The 20,857-nt window shown below is 43.6% G+C and overlaps 1 protein-coding gene across 5 annotated transcripts in view; it reads left to right on the top strand.

The window, feature by feature from the left end:
* The window catches only part of wdfy3 (WD repeat and FYVE domain containing 3), a 93,330-nt gene that overhangs the window by 49,870 nt on the left and 22,603 nt on the right, over nucleotides 1–20,857 (top strand). For 4 of the 5 annotated variants that reach the window (XM_068720771.1, XM_068720772.1, XM_068720769.1 and 1 more), the window contains 17 exons: nucleotides 335–572; nucleotides 5,758–5,858; nucleotides 9,288–9,506; nucleotides 10,293–10,474; nucleotides 13,015–13,246; nucleotides 13,353–13,513; nucleotides 15,784–15,895; nucleotides 15,982–16,172; nucleotides 16,270–16,422; nucleotides 16,712–16,785; nucleotides 16,897–17,058; nucleotides 17,266–17,360; nucleotides 17,516–17,636; nucleotides 17,873–18,090; nucleotides 18,948–19,144; nucleotides 19,788–19,922; nucleotides 20,548–20,727. In XM_068720771.1, coding sequence (XP_068576872.1) covers nucleotides 335–572; nucleotides 5,758–5,858; nucleotides 9,288–9,506; nucleotides 10,293–10,474; nucleotides 13,015–13,246; nucleotides 13,353–13,513; nucleotides 15,784–15,895; nucleotides 15,982–16,172; nucleotides 16,270–16,422; nucleotides 16,712–16,785; nucleotides 16,897–17,058; nucleotides 17,266–17,360; nucleotides 17,516–17,636; nucleotides 17,873–18,090; nucleotides 18,948–19,144; nucleotides 19,788–19,922; nucleotides 20,548–20,727 — 2,771 coding nt within the window. The remainder of the gene's footprint in view (nucleotides 1–334; nucleotides 573–5,757; nucleotides 5,859–9,287; nucleotides 9,507–10,292; nucleotides 10,475–13,014; nucleotides 13,247–13,352; nucleotides 13,514–15,783; nucleotides 15,896–15,981; nucleotides 16,173–16,269; nucleotides 16,423–16,711; nucleotides 16,786–16,896; nucleotides 17,059–17,265; nucleotides 17,361–17,515; nucleotides 17,637–17,872; nucleotides 18,091–18,947; nucleotides 19,145–19,787; nucleotides 19,923–20,547; nucleotides 20,728–20,857) is intronic. The other variant, XM_068720770.1, reaches the window with a different exon arrangement.

Genomic DNA, 20,857 nt, shown 5'->3' with positions numbered 1-20,857 from the left:
ATTGTCCTTTTTATTACATGTTATGAAGTCATAAACACAGGACTGTCACTGGCCTCTCAGGGCTTCCATAATGTTGGATATGACCATAAAGAATCTCTACTGATAAACACGGGACTGAGTTATGACTTAAGCTGTAATTGCTGCCATAACAAGATGGAGAAACCTCTGCTATTTCTATATTGGGATAAATATGAAAAGAAACATAATACTTAAGTATGCAGGCAGCAGTAAGGAAAGGCGTCTTCATGTTCCAAGAGAAAACATGTGAACTAACCACAGCTAAACTAGATGTTGGATGTAGTTTGAATTGAACCTGTCCGTCCTGACTTCACAGACAGTATGACCATGTCCATGGAGGGCTTCGGTCCCGACAGCGTCTTCGCCACGCCGGCGGAGGACAACGGCCAGTATCGCATCAGCCGCAGCCTGGTGCGCTCCGCCGAGGGCAGCACCGTGCCCCTCACCCGAGTCAAGTGCCTGGTGTCCATGACCACGCCCCACGACATCCGCCTGCACGGGTCGGCCGTCACGCCGGCGTTCGTGGAGTTTGACACCTCGCTGGAGGGCTTCGGGTTAGTCTGCACCAAACATATCTGGTCTATATAATATGCATTTATTTATCTCTTTAGTTTTTTGTTACCAAGAGAAAGGGGGCGGAGTCACATGCGCTCTACACTCCTGATCTAAACTGCACAAACTTATTCTTCTTATTGCTAATATGTTGGCCAACTTTTCCCATCTTCCTATTTCGAGTTGTGCTTCTGTCGAAGTCCAACATTCTCTCTCCTTTTTTTGCTCCGTTTTGGTCTCCACCAATTCGTGAGAATAATATCTGGCTCTTTAGCCGCTAAATGCTCCACTTTCTCCACCAGCTAGTCTTTTCATTTTTTAATATGAGAGCGCTGAGACTGAACCAGACAGTAATGGTGCTGTAAAACAATGAGCAATAAGAGGCTAAAAACATGCGTAAAGCTGAGGAGAATCGCAGCACCGAGTTCATCCCATTACCTTTCATTTTTCCATTCATTACATCTAGTCTGTTGATCCATTATTAATATAATACATATTTATGAGGAACTTTAGAACTCCATGAATGCACCAATCATCATAACTTTAAAAAGCTGTTGCAGCAACAGATGATTATATTCTCCTTTGTAAACTTATTTTCTCTAAAAAAAAAATCTTTGTCTTCAAGAAGTCTTTTTCACCAGTAACACACACACACACACACACACACACACACACACACACACACACACACACACACACACACACACACACCCCCCCTCAGGGTGCCTCATGTTATTTTAACCCTGCAATCTAACAGGTTGTGTGTGAGGTTTTTTTTTTTGTACCTCTCTGCAGCGACTGTCTCAGCAGGAGGCTGTTAGTCGCCTCCAGTTGTGGAGCTGCGCATACAAATAGGCTCATTTTCCGCCTTTTATGTCACACGACGCCCCGCGCTTTGTGGCTGCTGCTGCCGCTTTGTATGTTAGCCGCTCGGTGAATGTCGGGGGTCAGTGGAAAGGACGGCGCGTGGAATATGACCTTGGCGCTTTGCCCACACACTTTTAGCAACATATACGTGCGCAACTGTAGCGCTGACACGCAGCAAACGACTGTTGATGTGTTTTATTCTTCATTAATATTCATAAAGAGGCAGGTTTAAGAAAAAGGGCGGACGTTTTGTGAAAGGTCGTTGAAGACGTTTTGTGTCAGTTTAGCGGCAAAGTGCCAAAGGTTACTTCCTGTGACTACCTGACCAGCATTGAACAGCGACGTAGCGTCTCTTTGATTGTGTGACGCTGTTACAGAGCAAGGCAGCAAAGGGATACATTATGAATTTCATATAAACTAGTCTGTTAGACCTTTATGCTCAGATGTCCCTGAATCTTTTGTACATTTTTTCCTTCAAACGCAGTTTCAAGAGCAACACACACACACCGCACAGCCGCACACGCAGAATCTGAGATGTGGCAAGTTAAATTGATAAGATTGCTGGAGCTGGGAGATGAAACGGTGGCATATGTTAATGTAGCATTAGGCAGCATACTGCGTCTAACACCACCAGTGTGTCAGATTGCTCATGAAATATACCATAGCCCGCGGCAGACTGTAGGTGATTTGATGCATGTCTTACGCCACCTGTCATCATGTTCTTCCTGCTCAATGTTGTGCTCCACTTACAGTTCTGTGGTTTCTCTTTTGTTCTTCCCTGAGGTGTGAGCTTAACGTAGCGTTGTTGTTTTTTGTTTTCAGTGCTGTTTCGTTATAGAATATACTTATGAAGGTAAATGCATCACGTCGTCCTGAAATAGATGCGACGTTTCTGATGAAATAATCTGAGCTTTCAACCAACATCTCACAGTTAATGGACCGAGAGTTATTTTTTTTGGCCAAAGTCAACACTGAGCTTTCACTCGGAGTGCAATGCGACCTTTGGGATCATCGATTATTGATTGATTTCAAGATGCATAAGCGTCCTGTGAAATTCAAGGCGTCGTCCATGTTTTGTTTTCGTTTTTTTTGGGACATTTTTTTTCTTTATTTGAGATCACGTTACAGCAGCAGTTCACAAATCATCTTTAGTGAGATACTTTTGCAGAATGATGCATCTTTTCAGCTTTTTTTCCATGTAATTAAAGAACACAAGATACAACATAGGGTGTTGCTTTCTTAAAGAAAAAATTAAATAAACAAAGGACATGTATCTATATGCATTTTCCACTTTTCCCAAATTTCCTCGAATGTAATTTCCTTCTTTCTTTCCAATACAAAGATTTCATAAATGAGAAAATTTACTAGTTTTCAATAGATCGTGTCTAAAGTCATTTCTTTGTGTTTGCTTTTCCAGCAGCTCAGGTCCTCATGTTTATAAGGAAATAATTAATCCTCATCTTTCTCTACTTTCACTACTGAACGGAACAAACTCCTGTGAAAACATACGAGACATAATGAGGCATCTTTCCTCAGTATCAAAAAAAACACAACAGCCAGATCAATTCCCTTTGGCTCACCACTTTTAGAACCCCCTCACCCCCTCAGTGACCATATATCCTGCCTCATAATTTCTCAGCTTTCCGGTTTCTTTTACCCACAAGAACCCATTTGACTCGTCGCAGCCGCCGCCTCAGAATAGAACATGGAGTTTCTCCTGGAAACACGGCAAAGCAGCAGCAGCACACAGGCGACGAGGCACTGGCCCACTTTCTCCTCACCATCAACAGAGGACACACACACACACACACACACACACACACACACACACACACACACACACAAACCCAGACCCCTCCTTCCTCTCCCATCTGTCACCATGAAATATTGATGCCCCTGCTGCTATTAGGAATCACACACAGGCACTCTCTCTTCTCTTGCACACACGTTCACATTTCCACTCTCTATCTTTAACAACATGCTTACGCACACACACACACACACACACACACACGCAGCCACGCAGCCAGCCGCCTCACAAGCACCCCCCCCATCCAGTGTGGGTGGAGGGGAAAGGAAAGAATTAGCATAACAAGCTGGTGAAATCCCTGGAGTGTTTTTTTGTTTTTTGTTTAACCTAATCTAGGTGAGGACTAAAAATACAGCATACATGTTACTATGAAGCAGCAGCAGGATGGTGGTGGTGGTGTTGTTGACAGTCTGTTTGTTAAACTGAGGACCTGTCTGTCCTTGAGACGTGTCCTTGAATGAGTCATTGAGTTCCTGCCAGATTCAGAGACGCTGTCCCGGAGTTGACCCTGACCCGGGACCTTCCTGTCCAGGTAGAGGGATACAAAGAGAGAGCCAAACAAAAACAATCTGGTCATTTTGGAGCTTCGATCAGCGGCTCTTTCAAAATGCATAATTTGTAGACAAAGAATAAAAAAAGATCAACGCAGCCGACGGTTCTGAACCTAAATTACAATTCATGTCAGCCTCGTGTCACGCTGCAGAAACACATAATGCCTTGTGGGTAATGTTGTGAAACGATTGGTTAGGTTTAGGCAACGAAACTACTTCATTTAAAGGAAGTATTTAAAAAAAGATCATGGTTTGTGGTAAAATAACATTTGTAACCATGCAACTGCCACAAATAGAAAAGTTATTTACGACTGAACTAAACGACTTTATCGTTTACTTTTGGTTTCACACGGGACACAAACAACGGGCTCCTGCGTCAGAGTCCTGTTATTCCTACAAGCCCTCAGTGGACTTTCTCGTTTCTCATACTCATAAATTATACTCGCATATTATACCCTGTGACTTAACAACAGTCACTCGATTAATGCATATAATCAATTATTAATGATATAAAATGTCAGATGAGTTTTAAAAATGCTTCTGTCAATCCGCCCAGAGTCCAGGGGGATGTCTTCAAATTAGTTTTGTCCAGCCGACCGTCCAAAACCTGAAGATGTTTTTACTTACTTGGGTTTGAGAAGATGAAACCAGGGAATTATTTGGTACTTTGTTTAATACAAGATGAGGCAACAATGACATTCTTTGTTTCTTTGTTGGCCAAAACAAGTGAATTTACATTACCACCAACTATTGGCAGTGTTTCCAAAGCCGTCTCTGCCATAGAGCTCCATGGTTGTTCCCAAAAATGACTTATAAATGCACTCATTTCCAGCTGTTTTAAGAGTCGCTTTTAAAATGGAAATATTTTTGTGACGTTTTTAAAAGATTTTTAAAGCCCCAAGCTGATTGGTTCAGTAGGAACCAGTGAGTTAACTGACTAATTGTTTCAACACCAGTTATAAGTTCTTCATCTTTATCTTTAGAGATGTTTGTCCGAGCTTTTGACAGTAGTGGAATCACTGAATGCAACGTTACAGGAGCTCTTTCCAGAATTGTGCTCATTTCCTCCGATTTGTCCTGAATTATTGCTGCAGCTTGGCTTTCTTTCCTAGAAATAAATAAATAAGACAAATATCCAAAGTTTTGAGATAAACTTAGTTTTTAGTGCTTAGCATTCAAAAAGTACCATACAATAAAGGAATATATATATATATATATATCTGTGTGGACATCTCGTGATAGTGATTCAAGCTGCTTGCCGTCATCAGGGTTCTCCTCTAGTGTATTTCGGTTCAGGCCTCAATCCCTACAAATCCCCCTCCAAAATCCCCATGTTCATTTCCCAGAGCACCAGTGTCTTCAGCGCTGTTTCAGGATGATTAGAGAGCAGAAAATAGCACCTTTCACCGAGAGGCAGTGAGTCAGCAGAACACAGCGCCGACTCACCAGTCAAATCCTCTGTCATTTTTTTTTGCTAGAATGATTGTCAGTCTTTGTCCGCTGTAGAAGCCCTTGAAAGAGGAGGACAGCGTACGCAGACGTCGCTCTTAAATCTTTATCAAAGGAAATAAAGGTCCATCGTTTCAGCAGGAAGCTTACTGGAGACTTTGAAACCTTTTCATATTGTCATTATAATCAGTACCAGCACTGACCTCAGCGAAAGTGCAAGGAGATGCAACTCCAATTCCTTTTGAAAACTGGGCCTGAATGTACGCTTTCATCCTTCTCTCATACATAATTAATCCTCGAGTATCAGGCAGTAGAGATTTCCATATTATAACACAAAGCTCCAGTGTCTCCATCGCTTGAATTACCAGGCTGTTCTCTCTAATAGTTTATCTCAGGGAGCCAGACTAATTCAGCAAACCCGACTACTACACGTGTCAGCTTGTTTTGTATCCGTTCCAGCTTGTTTCACCCGATTTGTAACGTTCGTCTGTCCCGTGTCGTCCCGTGCAGGTGCCTGTTTCTGCCCAGCCTGGCGCCCCACAACGCCCCCACCAACAACACCAACGCCTCAGGGGTCAGCGACGGAGCGGTGCTGAGCGGGATGGGCACAGGTAAGGACGGCCCATATCAGTTAGAATATGGAGACGTATCGACGACTGTAAGGACGAGTTGGGGAACTAACGAGAAGCATTCCGTTCTTCAGCTACACTGTCAAACAACGGGAAGAAAAGCACCAAAAAAAGAATCTGACCACAGCCAATATCTGTTACCTATTTGTTTTTCTTTGCCTGCATAGTATTAACATGTTCCCTCACTGTTCAGAAAGGACTGAGGTATAAAAATATTTCTGTACTCAAGCAGTGAAAGAGTAAGAAAAGATTCTAATGTGTGAAAATCTCCTCCCACCTGTTCCTAACAATGTTTAACCACACACACACACACACACACACACACACACACACACACACACACACACACACACACACACACACACACACACACACACACACTCATATATTTGTGTTAGCTTGTGTCATCTGTGGTGTTTTATTTGTGCACCATCTTCCTCATGGCTTCCTTTTGTTTCCCTCCTCTTGATTCTCACTTTCTTTCTTCTTGTTGGAGCACAGTTGTTGTGTTTTTTTTTACCTCTCAGGATTTCTTTAATCTCACCCACAGTGTGTGTTCGCTGTCATGTCTTTAGTTTCCATCATTTGTTCATGTGAAAGAAAAACTAACTACGACACTTGAAACCCAAACCAGCCAAAGGGCTGGAGGCAGAGTTCACATTAATGTGACGTTATCGGTTTTCTGGTCTGAAGACTCGTTTAGTATTTATGAAGCACAGCTAGCTGACTCCTCCTCTTGCTCTCTCCTACTGCTCTCCTCTTTTCTCCTCTCCTTCTGTCTTCTCCTCTTTTCTCCTCTTCTCTCTCCTCTCCTTTCCTTCTCTCTCTCCTCCTCTTTTCTCCTCTCCTCTTCTCTTCTCCTCTCCTTTCTCCTCCTTCTCTCCTCGCCTTTCCTTTTCTCTTCTCCTCTCATCTCCTTTTCTCTTCTCCAGCTCTCCTCTTTTCTCCTCTCCTTCTCTCTTCTCCTCTTTTCTCCTCTCCTCTCTACTTTTCGCTTATTCTCTCTTCCACTTCTCCTCTCCTCGTCCTCCTCCTCTTATCTTCTCCTCTTCTCTCCTTCTCCTCCTCTTATCTTCTCCTCCTTCTGTCTTATCTTCTCCTCTCCTCCTCCTTTCTTCTCCTCTCCTCTTCTATCCTCCTCCTCTTTTATCTTCTCCTCCTCTCTTTTCTTCTCCTCTTGTCTTCTCCTCTCCTCATCCCCTCCTCTCTTAATTCCCTCCTCCTCTTCTCCTTCATTACTATAATTTCTCTGTCTGTTTACCTATTCATCTGCACTCCTCCACCCTTCTTTTCTCTTCTCCTCTTCTCTCCTCCTCTTCTCTTCTCCTCCTCTCTTGTCTTCTCCTCTCCTCCTCTCTTAATTCCCTCCTCCTCTTCTCCCTCATTACTATCATTTCTCCATCTGTTTACCTATTCATCCGCTCTCTCTCCACTCATCCACCCTTCTTTCCTCTCGTCGTCTCCATCCAGTCACACAACACTATTTATAGTCCTCTCTCTTTCCCTCCCTCGTCTCTTCTTGTCACTCACATCTTCCTTTTCTCCGTCCTTTTCGTCTCTCATCCTCCAGCCCACAATCCTTTTCTTTGTCTTACTTCCTCCCCTCATTACTTGTTCCTCCTTTACTGTTTTTTCTCTTTTCTCTCCCTCCATCCTTCCTTCTATTGTCACTTTTTCCTTGTCTCCTTTCTTGCCTCGTTTTGTCTCAATCCCCTTCCTCCCTTCCCTCCCGTATCTCACTCCTATCTGACCCATATCTTTGGATGACATCATCGGACATCATTCATCAAAATATCCTCGGTGTGCTCAGGAACTCACAGCCCCTCTGTTGTGTCAGCCATCGACTGATACACATAAGAAATACATGTATTCCCTCACACACTGCCTCTGTTCTTGCAGCATTAATGCATTTTTTCCCCTGTTATTCCAAAGAGTCTGTATTCCTTCTACACCAACAAGCAGTAATGTATTGGATCAGTGAACTTGCATTTAGCTGGTAGTTTGGTCTGTGCTCCTCCTAAGTCCCAATACAAAAATCAATGCTAGCTTATGTGGCTGCAGCAGACGGTGAACGATGGCTTTTCTGGTCCGTTTTAATTTGGTTCTGTCTGATAACCTGTTGAGTGACAGCTTGGTCCTGAGGCACAGTGAGTTTGCAATCCTGTGAGGCTCAAAGGCTCGGTCCAACATAGTGTCACTCCTTAATGTCAGCTCCTTTTTTTTAAGGCTGAGTGTTGAGATTTATTCGACGCACCCAGTGGCTAATTCTCAGGAGGATCGAGCGACTTTAGCGGGCCGCTAAACCTGCACAAAAAAAAAGACCAAAAAGAAACCGAGTCATTCTCAAAGCCTGAACTCCTCTACCAATCAAATATAGCCTCGTGCTCCTGTGCTATTTATACTTAATCAAGTATATATTTTTAAGTCATTTGCAGACATTTTAGCACAAAAATTGTCCCTTTTCTATGCAAATGAGCCTCATTACAAACACAAAGCGCCAACAGCCACATGCAGTTACAGTGAAAGTGTTAGCTTCTTCAGGGAGTTGATGGTGACTGAAGTGCATTCATTAGGGGTGTCGCAGCGAGACGTTCCACCGATCGTGGCGGCAGTGATTGGAGCCAGGCGACGTCATCGTCACGCTCCGGTCAAACTGATGTATTTTGTGATGCAATAACAGCTGTGTCATGACAACTAAACGAATAAAGCTGCCCTGCAATACTCAAGAAGGAAAAAAAAAAAGAATGAAAAACATGTTTATTATAAAAAAACAGAAACGGGGCGAGTTGCACTCAGCTGCAGAACATCATGGGCGTGTTTGTGTTGAAATATAATAATTACGACATTGAGACGGGGCAGATTTTTCAATTCTGTATGAATACTGACATCGTTTCGTTTGGTTAGAAGTGATTTAAAAAGATGAATGACTGCAGTGATGAAATATAGACTCATTTGTACAGATGAGATAAAATGACTCAAAAAGAAAGAAGTAAACAAAGCATTCAACATCATAGACTACATCAAGACAAAATGAGAGTGACAATATAAAAGCAAAATAAATCCAAGCAGCTGTAGCGCATGAATAATATTCACAGTTCACTTATTATTACCGCTATCCATCTCGTCTGTGATATCAAGTCGCCGCCTGCAGCAACTAAACAAGAGTAAGCATGCGGTCTGTCCAAAAACGACAATGTCTGTGGCACTCGGTAAATAAATGAAGATGTCTCGCGGGCGGGAAGTTTTCCCAGAGAGCTCCACATGGTGGAAACCCAAAGTGTTTGTACACACCAATGGTCCCTGTAGGCAAAAAGAATGAGTGTCCTGTTTGACTCATGAAATGGTCGGACCTCCTCTGATCTCTCTCTCTCTCTCTCTCTCTCTCTCTCTCTCTCTCTCTCACACCTCCAGGGGAGCGCTTGTTCCCGCCCCCGTCAGGCCTGAGCTACTCCACCTGGTTCTGCGTGGAGCGCTTCAGCGCGGCTCCCCAGGCCCACCCGGTGCGGCTGCTGACCGTCGTGCGGCGGGCCACGTCCTCCGAGCAGCACTACGTCTGCCTGGCCGTGGTGCTGTCCGCCAAAGACCGCTCGCTCACCGTCTCCACCAAGGAGGAGCTGCTGCAGTCCCACTGTGAGTACAGTGGAGCTAAATATCACGACCTGTCCTCTTCATTGCTTCAGTGTTTTTATACTTCAATCGGCCACCGAGAGGGAGGTCAACATTTACACGCAACTCTGAGCTATTAAGATTAATCTAACAGAACATGAATATATCATAAGAACCAACAATGTAGATTACCCTGTGGAACACCACTTTCATAATTGTCATAAAGGCAACGACAGCTTTTAAAGTGAAGAATATGGAGTTTCTGGAGCAGTCTATCAAAGGTTTATCAAAATATTCAGAGAGACATTTTTAGATTTGATGCTGTGGTGTTTCCAGGTCTTAAATGAGGAAAAAGATTTTTAGATCTTTTTTGTGAACAGGCTTAGGCTCTGTTGCTATTATTGAGGTTACTTTATTGTTGTGGTTATAGTCATTAATCTGACTATTAACTTCTTTCCCTAGCCTGTTTGTGGTACATTCATTGTGTGATATGCTGGTGTTATTTAGCCTCCTGGCCACTAGTCGTCTTTCCAGCATGTCCTGAAGAAGAACCCGTGTGGGTCGATGTTGACCTTTTAACTAAGCCCTAAACGAATAAAGGCATGTTCACCATGGCTCTGTGTGAGTATGCCTGAAGTAAGACATTTAGTATGTTTGTGTAAACTCGACATACGCACACAATGTGGCATTTCAATGGTTTGGTCCATTTTATTTATTAGTTTGTATATTTATCTATGAAGCTGTCTCTTTTGGGGTTTCAGTCAGTAACCCAGAGGTCATGTTCTTACCCCCCCCCCCCCCCTCAAACAGCGGATGAGTCCAGTGAAGAAGCCTCCTTCTATGAGATCCTGCCCTGCTGCGCTCGTTTCCGCTGCGGTGAGCTGATCTTGGAGGGCCAGTGGCACCACCTGGTGCTGGTCATGAGCAAAGGCATGCTGAAGAACAGCATGGCCACGCTGTACATCGACGGCCAGCTCATCAACACCGTCAAGGTACAGTCACACACTGAGGGATGTGCACAACGCGTCAGGAAGAGTCTGAGCATATGATGGAAACACCGACATTTATTATAGACCCTGGGTCCTGTCTGATTGATTGATTTAGGGCTGCAACTCATGATTTTATACGGGGTTTTCTACATTATTTATTCAAGTAAACGGCTCATAATTTAGTCCATACAATGTCAAAAAAAGTGAAAATGGCCGACGACGGAATACTAAAAACTACTTCTTCAAATTTTCCAGATCAACAGTCCAAAACCCAAAGATATTTAATTTAAAGCTGAGCAGCAAATTAACACATTTAAGAATCTTTAAACTAGTGAATATTTGATATTTTCCTCTTGATAAATTAGCTAAATGATTAATCGATGTTAGTAGTCTATAGTAAACCTTTATTATATAGTACAGGTTATTAACTCATTAATGTCACCATATTACTATTGTTTTGTAATTAACGTTTTGTTTTTTTTACTTTTTCAATACATACAAACATAATGGCACAAATGCTAGACCACACAGTACAATGTGGAGACAAGTGAAAAATAAAATTAATAAATAATAAAGGGAGCACCATGTATCAATACTTGGGGTCGCACATAAAAAATAATTTTAAAAAATGTGGAAATATTTCCTTCCTGTTCGTCTCCTTGCTTTATTTGCATCAGACACGTCATAACACTTTCCTTGGTAATTGCATATTACCCTTTTTTAATCCATATAGTGTTAGCAGGTTAGCATATTGTTACCAAAATATTACTCCACTATTGCTAAAAGGTTTCGTAGTTCTTTAAATGTGTTTCACTATTAGTACCCTGTTGCACACATTTCAGTCTAACATTACCCAGATATACCCACTGATGATACCAACCTTTATTACCACACTACTACCATGTTATTACCGAGCTGTAATATAAAGCGCTACCATTTGCTCTTCTCATTACCACAGAATGTAGATGGGCATATGAATAGAACCACAGAGTAGATAGCTGACCGATCTCACATATAGTGAAATATCTTTCCAGGGACAGATGCTAATTAGCCTCTCGCTAACTCTGGTGCAGTTAGTTTTAATTGCATTCTGTCCCGGTGAAATGAAACAACACAACATAAACTCTGTTTTTAAAGAATCCTCGGGTCCAGCTGCTCTGATGGGGAATTCGGATGCAGAAGCAGCTCAGAAACTCATTTCTGAACCAGGGGTTAAACCCGTAACCTCGCAGTCAGCAGACTGAGATCTGGTTTAGTGACTTCAGATTCCCCTCTGAGATTAGAGCGCGACCAGACACCACAAGCATCAGCTTCCTCTCAGCACTGCTGATAACAACGGCTTCATTTCCTGCTGAGGTCGTCGCACAAGAAACAACAAGCCGCTCATACGTTTCTTATGAGTCTGTGTGCATGTAAGAGGGGACTTGTGGTTTTGTTTCTTTCCCTCTGGGAATGGGTTTCTGTAAAGCACAAATCTTCTCTCCCACTAGTTTCTATTCTGTAACAACAGGGACAGTAGTAGCTTCTATTGACTACTCATTAATCAATTACACATTTCAGAACATATGGATGTTTGCTGAAAGATCCGTTAAATTAAATTTGAACCCTTTTTGCACAGTACTAGCTATATATCAGTGCTCTATATTAACCATCTATTGTGTATCAGTAAAGGCTGCAACCGACAACTAATTTCATTATGTTTTAGTCTTATAATCTTTTTTTTTTGGCTTAGTGGATTTGGTAATTTCATGGTTTTGGTCGTGAAATGACAGAAAATAAGTGAAACGTAATGTTTTTAAATGTCGTATTTTTGTTCGACCAACAGCCTAAAACAAAAAAATTTAAATTTGCATTCTATAAACCATCTGTCACCTGATGAATTAACTGATCATTACATCACAAACATCAATCACTTTTATTAAAACGGATATAAAAGGTTTATTCTTTTGATTTTTGGATTCTTATTTTGCAGTTACTCTACTTGTTGCACATTGGTAGTTGTGTTTATTTTTAGACTTCCTGCTGCTGCAACAGAATTCATTTCTGACAAAAACTATGACGAAATGTGTTTGTCAACATGCTTTTTTTTTTCCATGACTAAGACGAGATGATGACGAGACGATGTCATTAAACACATGAGACGATATCAAACTTGCAATATTGTTGATGAAAAAGAAAGTGTTTGTAAAACACTAGATTGACTAAAATATATAATGTTAAAGAAGGACTTTTGAAACAAGGTTAAGACTAAATTAAAAAGTAATTAAGAGGAAACACTTTGACTAAAAATTTTATGAAATGTAATTACTGTCGATTAAAACTAGACTAAATGACTAAAATGTGACAAAAACTAAAAAGCATTTTTGTCTAAAGACGATTTAAATAGCATCTAAAATAGCAGCCTAAATGAACACTGCTGCAATTATAATATAATGAATCAAAATGTTTCCTACGTAGTGTATGTAAAACATGAGAGTAAAAAGCTTCTCTCTCAATCTTTTTGTAGAAGTGGCTCACCTGTGTCTTCCCCCCCTCTCCTCCAGCTCCACTACGTCCACAGCGCGCCGGGCGGCTCCGGCTCCACCAACCCCCCCGTGCTGAGCACCGTCTACGGGTACGTGGGGACGCCGCCGGCCCAGCGCCAGCTCTCCAGCCTGGTTTGGCGTCTGGGGCCCAGCCACTTCCTGGAGGAGGTCCTGCCCGCCGCCAGCGTCGCCGCCATCTACGAGCTGGGACCCATCTACGTGGGCAGCTTCCAGGCCGTCTACCTGCCCTGTGAGTTTACCCTTTGAAAAGTTCACCCTTCAATCCTCATATTCTTTCTTTTAGTCTCCAATCTTCCCTGTTTTCTATCTTTTCTTTCTCTTTTTTTACACCTCAGGTAAAGACTCTAAGACGGAGGTATCTCCGGCCTCCCCCGTGGCGTTGGTACCAGAGGAGAAGGTGTCCTTCAGTCTCTACGCACTCTCCGTCTCCACTCTCACTGTGGCCAAGATCAGGAAAGTCTACAACAAACTGGACAGCAAAGCCATCGCCAAACAGGTCCGACATTACCACCGCTCGGTAGAATGAAAGTCAGCGTAATGGTGTTGGGTTTTATGAAAGACACTGTGGAGAATCTCAGAATGCACGTCTGTGGGAACTTTGTCAAAAGAAAGCATTGAGACTGAGAGGAATGGACTGAAAGCAAAATATAGACTGTTTTCACCTGAATAAAGCCACACAAAGTTTTGTTTTAACTTTTTAAATATCATTATTGGAGAAACTTATGCTGGTTGATCCCCTAAAGCTGCTGTTTAAAATAGTTAAGATTATTTCTCCTTAGAAGGTAATGATCTGGTTTATTGTAAAGATTTATATATCAACTACTCACCCCGGTGTTGAACCTTGAATACATGAAGTTCAGCAGTCGATACCAGTAGCAGTGGAATTCCACGATTCTCGATACCCAATTACATGCCATGGTAAAAAACTAAAAATCCCATTTACTTGAACAGTCATTTGTTACTTCTTTTTTTTTTTTTTTTTTTTTTCAAATCAATTATTAATTTCTGGTAATAATCAAGTTTCTCGCCGAAACAAAATGTTACTAGATAACATTTGAACATATGATGATGGAGCTTGAACGCATCATAACGTAACTCAATGCAACCCCCGTTAACGTTAGCCGTTAGCTCCGTCACTTAGCCAAGCAGGACTGTGCAGCTAACAGCTAACGTTAATAGCTCTGCTGCTGATTTAGACACAGATTTGGTGCTCTCAGTGGAGCATTTACTACTGTCTCTGGGGTGACGGGACGCCCTTGGTCTCAAGCCCTGGTCGCCGGTGCTTGAGGTACTTTCTGATAACGAGCACCGTAACGTTTTCAGAAAGTATCACTTCTCTTGGATATCAAGGAGTGCAATATTAGCAACAAAATGTACTTCATCTAGCCTTAAATTATACAACAAATATATTCCTGAAGTTCCATTGTAAAGATTGATCACAACAGATCATAACTGTCACTAGTTTGCACACACACACACACACACACACACACACACACACACACAGAGACTGGTACATACTAGTGTGCAACGGTCAACCTCCCTCTTCAACAGAATATATGCAGTCAGTACTCGCATGAACGCTCACTCGCACACACGCATATATATGCAGCTAGCACACCATCCTATTGTGTGTTTGAGCTCCAAATGAGTTCCCTCCTCCGTCCTTATCTCTCTCCCCACCTGTCCAGTCATTTCCCAGCCTGCACTGCTCTCCCCCCGCTGAGCCTCGGCTCTCGGCGACCCGCGGGAAGCAGACGGCAAAGAAAGAAGTGCAGAGGCAGCATTCCTGCTGCCGCAGGGACGTGTTGTAGAGCGGGAGGAGGGTCGTTCATAGCAAAATACGTCGGTGTTCTTGTTTTAGAAGTAACTTTTATCTCTCGTTTGTCATTAGAACGAGGTAAATGACACACAAAGATAGTATTTTTCATACCCTTGTCACTCGCTAAATGAAGTTAAAATGAATAAATGGAGTATTTTCCGGTAGAGCAACAGAGTGTGGCGTCTTTCTTTTCCTCCCGACTTGCTAAATTGGTCCCATGTTTCATTTTCACTGGCTGAAAAAAAGCTTTTTAAAAAGGTCAGACCTTGATACAAGACTGCAGCTTTCAACACTAAACTCTGATGCTCTTTATGTAACAATATCCATAACAAGCTGTGTTCAAACCCTCCTCAGAGCAAAACAAACACATCTGGAAACTATAGAGACGAGCACATCAACAGTATGTGTGTGTGTGTGTGTGTGTGTGTGTGTGTGTGTGTGTGTGTGTGTGTGTGTGTTATTTGGTTTCTTATTCTAGGGTGTGAAACAAATTTTAGTTCAGTCTGATCTCATATGGGCGGGACCAGTAAAACCATGTCCTAATAACCTATAAATAGCCACACCCCCAAAGCTTTTCCTTTCTTTTAGGGTTAAGAAGTACAAGAACATTCTGAAAACCTGCACAATTAATGAAAAATCCATTACAGAACAGATGAGATGTCTCGATGCTAAAAACAGACAATTCAATCGTCATTTATTCATTCATTTTCTCTGTTTTCCTCGCAAGTTCTTGTATCTTTCACCACGATGAGTCTGATTGTAACGCCGTATATTTTCTTTGAGCACTAAAAGTTGCTGCGAACACACCAAGCACACTGCCCCCCCCCCCCCCCATTGAAGAATTGGAATTAATGATTTTTCACACTTTCACAGAGTCATCCAGTACATACGTCCGGGTCTGACACCCCTGCTGCCTTAACTGATCTTCTTCTGTCCCTCTCTAGCTCACTGTGTCCTCTCATGAAAACGCCACTCCGGTCAAGCTGATTCACAACGCCGCGGGCCACCTCAACGGACCAGCGCGTACCATCGGAGCCGCTGTCATCGGATATTTAGGTAAACACACTCCTAAAATCAGCAGCTCACACATTTCAAATTGTCATAGTTATACTGCAGCTGTACTGCGTTTCTCATCCCTTCAGGCGTCCGCGCGTTCGTGGCCAAACCCGTAGCCACCAACCTGCAGTATGTGGGTGGGGCGGCGGCCATTTTGGGCCTGGTCGCAATGGCGTCGGACGTGGAGGGGCTGTACGCTGCCGTCAAGGCTTTGGTGTGTGTCGTGAAAAGCAACCCGTTGGCCAGTAAGGAGATGGAGCGCATCAGAGGATACCAGGTTAGATACAAGTCTGCACAGTTTGCATAAAGATGAAGTGACGTGATATTAAATACAATGCAATGAGATTACATACAATTTCCGGTCCCTTCTGCAGCTGCTGGCTATGCTGCTGAAGAAGAAGCGCTCGCTGCTCAACAGCCACATCCTGCACCTCACTTTCTCTCTGGTGGGGACGGTCGACAGCGGACACGAGACCTCCATCATCCCCAACTCCACCGCCTTCCAGGACCTGCTCTGTGACTTCGAGGTGAGGGCTTTGTTGGGGGGGGGGCAAATGGAACCAGTAGATGCTGATGAAATAAAGTACTCTTCACCAAACCCATTCGATCCGACAGCGTTATTGCAGTCCAGCGGTTGAAAGAACCATTTTAGTTGCAGGTGTACTTTGGGATGCACAGTCTGCTGTGACCGAATGAGAGGGGGTAAAAAAGTAATTACAAGGCGGTTGAACCTTTTTTAGAAACTGGGTTCCTCTGTGCCAAGATGCCACCTCATTTGTGTCGTTGAGGTCTCAGTCTGCTCCTTCTGCTCCTCAGGTCTGGCTCCACGCTCCCTACGAGCTCCATCTGTCTCTGTTTGAGCATTTCATCGAACTGCTGACAGAATCCAGGCAAGTGTTCAAACATTTTTTTTTTTCTTCCCCGAAATGATTAAAAAGTGAATCGTGAAGCGACTCAAACTCTGATCTGACCCGCGTGTCACCGCTCTCTGTGTTGAACAGCGAGGCGGCCAAGAACGCCAAACTGCTGCGGGAGTTCCAGCTGATCCCCAGACTGCTGCTGACCCTGAGGGACACCTCGCTGTCCCAGCCGACCGTAGGGGCCATCAGCAACGTGCTCAGCCTGCTGCTGCAGGGCTTCCCCAACCCTTACGATCTGCTGCGGTAAACACATGTTTACACGTACTAGTTCTCCAAGAGTAAACCTGTTGTTAAATCTAACTCACGCAGGATGAAGTAACAATGGAACATGTAAATTGCAAGAGGCAGTTTTGATTTTTTTAAATTGCGTTTATTGTATGCTTGATGCCAGAAAACTGAGGAACAAACGGCAAATAAAAAAAACGTTCCTTCTTGTTTGTCGCCGCTCAGCTTTGGCCAGTTCATCTCCTCTACTTTGCCAACATTTGCCGTGTGTGAGAAGTTTGTCATCATGGAAATCAATAACGAGGAGAAGATCGATGGAGGTAACAATAAATATACATATGTGGAACTACAAAAACAGGTGTTTTGAATTTGGTTAGTAAAATGTCTAAATATATGTCGAGTTGTTAGCCATATTCAGCTTATTTTGGCTGTTAACCCGACTGTTTCCCTTTAGAAAACTGTTTTGTGTCTCCAGGCAATGACGATGATTTCGGCGGCCTCCTGTCAGCCAACCTCATTCTGCTGAGAAACCGGCTGCTGGACAACCTGCTCAGACTGCTCTTCACCACCAAAGAGAAGTGCACCGTCAACGCCCAGTGAGTCGAAAAGCCTCCTCACGTATCTGCTTACCCTGAAAGCTTTAAACCGTAAACCTTGAATATGTACAAAAGTGTATCAAATATGTTTTAAATTTCCTAGTTCTTCTGTGTACTTTGTTGTTTTTTTTCTGCACTACCAGACACTTTGCACAGTGTGCAGCTATTAATTAATACTAAACACTAAACTTTAATCTTAAATGGCTGTGAGAGTAATGAAACAATAATTACTGCAGGGCGTGTGAGGAGCTGGTGCGGACGCTGGGCTTCGATTGGCTGCTGATGTTCATGGAGGAGCACCTTCACTCGAGCACGGTGACGGCGGCTCTGTGGATCCTGGTGGTGCTGCTCTCCAACCAGTCCATCCTCAACCGCTTCAAGGAGGGCCTGTGCGGAGGAGGCTGGCTGGACCACACCGACTCCGTCCTGACCAATAAGATCGGCACAGTGCTGGGTGAGTGCACGGTGCCCGGGGGAAGGCTTCACGGCCGCCGTTGGCATCGCACTTCATTAAAACAAAATCTGAGACACAGTGTCAACTCTTTAATTCTTTAAATTGAAACATTCCCCACATCAAGAAGTCAGAAGCATGCCGTGATGATGTGCAGCGTATGTACTGTATGTTGTAATATGGCTCAGCAGACGCCTCTCCTCACTCTGGCAACGCTTTCCGTCGGAGTTGGCCGTCGTTCAGTAAACAGAAAGCTGCGCAGTTTGTGCGCCTCACAGCCAAGGGTTCGTCTTCTCATTTTTTGCCTCCCTGCTCTCCCTGCTGCTGCTGCGACCGTAGTCCCTCCTGAGCTCGGTGGTTGTCAACCTGGGAAATTAGCTTTCTCTCTGCAGGAACTTTTTAAGCTCTAATTATTAACGATTTAAGACAAAAATGAAGGATGTGCTCTCTAATTTGTGTGTGAGATTCCTTTTTTTTTTTTTTTTCCCAACCTCCTCATCTCACCAGCCTCCAGGTTGAGAACCATTGACCTCGCTTATGAAAACCTCGCTGAGTAGTGACATGGCCTACCATTAGCATTGTCAGAATGTGTGCTGTCAAAATGAAGCCCATAGATTCGGAGTTTGTCATTCAACCAAATCCTATTCTTTGAAATTATTTTTGCTAGTGCTCAGTTTCCAGTTTTAAATCCTGCCTGATTAGCTCAGTTAGAGAATTACAGTCTTTTGGTTCCAATTATAACCGCCTCCTTGATGAACCCGCCCCAACAGCCGGTAGATGCCCGTAGTCAGAGGGCGTGTCTGGTAAAAAAACTAAAAACAAACACCTTTTTTATTCCTTCTTCAATCCCTCCTCTCTAGGCTTCAACGTGGGCCGCAGTGCCGGTGGACGCTCCACGCTGCGAGAGATCAACCGGGAGGCGTGCCACTTCCCGGGGCTGCCCGTGCTGCAGACGCTGCTGCCCAAACACACCAACGTGCCGGAGCTCTACTTTCTGCTCATGGCGCTGTTCCTGCAGCAGCCCGTCACCGAGCTGCCGGACAGCCTGCAGGTACATGTTAGTATACCCACTACCTTCTTTCTTCTTCTACGTATGCTAATGGTTCTGCAGTATTTTGATGAGTGTTATACACTAATAGTTATGGAAGCCCTGAGAGGCCAGTGAGAAAAAATAAAACTGCTTCTTCTGAGTTCTTTAAAGCAGTTTTATTTGTTCTCATTGGCCTCTCAGGGCTTCCATAAAGATCAGTAAACATTAAATAAGAAAATGTGACTGTAATGTACTTCATTTCTGTCTTCCTTTTTAAATTAAAGTCACTTTAAAAATAATAGTTATTCTGTGGGAACGATGCAGTGGAAAATGGGGACATTGCTACCTTTGAGGCATTAACTAAGATTACATACGTTTAGTAAAATGTTCTCTGATGGCTCAATAGCCATCAGAGTCAGGCTGTATATTGAGGGTAATTTACATTTGCAGCTCTTAGTACTAAACCCACTGTTATCCAGCATGATTAACCAGCAATCAGTAGAAAAAGCTGAAATGCATCAATTGCAACTGTAACAACATAAAGAAATAGATTCCAGATGGCAGATATACAGATATTTTTACACATAGGAGGAAAAACAGTAACATATAATAATATATATTGTGTTTATCTGACTGTATATTACCCCAGTGTCTGTGTTTGCCTTCTCAGTTTGACCTGGACTCCATCTGGACGTTCATCTTTGGCATACCGGCCTCCAGTGGGACCGTCGTGGGCTCCATCCACAACGTGTACACCGAGGCGGCCTTCCTGCTGCTGGCCATGCTGCGCAGCATGCTCAACCTGGTGAGAAGCGGCCTCCAGCCGACGCTGTGAAAAACTACATTTTTAGATCTATCATTGTTGTAATTACAAGATTAGCCCTGCGGCCTCTTGCTCTCAGTCACTCTCTCGTCCCTTCCTTCAACATCGTCTTGTGTCTCCTCCCCTCTGCCACGGTGTCCAGACAGAGAGTACAGAGCTAGCTTCTTCTCACAGCTAGCCAAAAAAAGTTGCTTTAAGGCTGAAGAGAAACCTCTTTACCCATAATTTGACTAATTAAATCTGACACCTTGTCCCAAAAGCAGATTGCTTTTGAACACGCGTCTTGTTTTCTCATGTTCATTAGTCCTTTTTAAGTGGTTCTTTATGTCTGATTTCACAGCAGTTGCTGCCCGGATTCTTTGAAAGTCGTCTTTCTTAAGCTCCAATTAATCCAACAAAAATGACTCTGCGCACATGCTGTTTTCATCCTCACTCATCCATCCGCACACTGGGGAGTTTCTCAGGGAATCTCACGGCGCTCGCTGCTGCTTGCTGAGAAGCTTCAGTCGACCTCCTGGGACCCAAACGCCTCTCTCACTCTCTCTCATTCACGACACACCATTGTGTCGAGTCAGTGCTTGATTTGTTCGTTTCTTTTTCTTTCCAGCCGTGGCAGTCGGAGGAGGAGGGCTCCTGGCTGAGGGAGTACCCGGTCACCCTCATGCAGTTCTTCAGGTATCTCTACCACAACGTGCCCGACCTGGCACCCATGTGGCACAGTGCGGAGTTCCTCTGTGCCCTGGCAGCCACCGTCTTCCCTTTCAACATCAGGCCCTACTCTGAGATGGTAAGGCTCCAGAAGCAATAGGACAAAACCTGTGACTAGAAGGATGTTGAGCAACTCTAATAGCACTTCCCCTTCACAAATCTCTTTTCTCAAGACTTTAAATCAAAGCGCAGTCGGTTTGTAATTTGGT

The sequence above is a fragment of the Cebidichthys violaceus genome, unplaced genomic scaffold, assembly GCF_023349555.1.
Source record: "Cebidichthys violaceus isolate CVI_PGR_0920_01 unplaced genomic scaffold, fCebVio1.0.p SCAF_26, whole genome shotgun sequence".
In the NCBI taxonomy this organism is placed as follows: Eukaryota; Metazoa; Chordata; class Actinopteri; order Perciformes; family Stichaeidae; genus Cebidichthys; species Cebidichthys violaceus.
The sequence above is the reverse complement of the archived record's forward strand: the minus strand, read 5'-3'. Positions and strand labels throughout refer to the sequence as shown.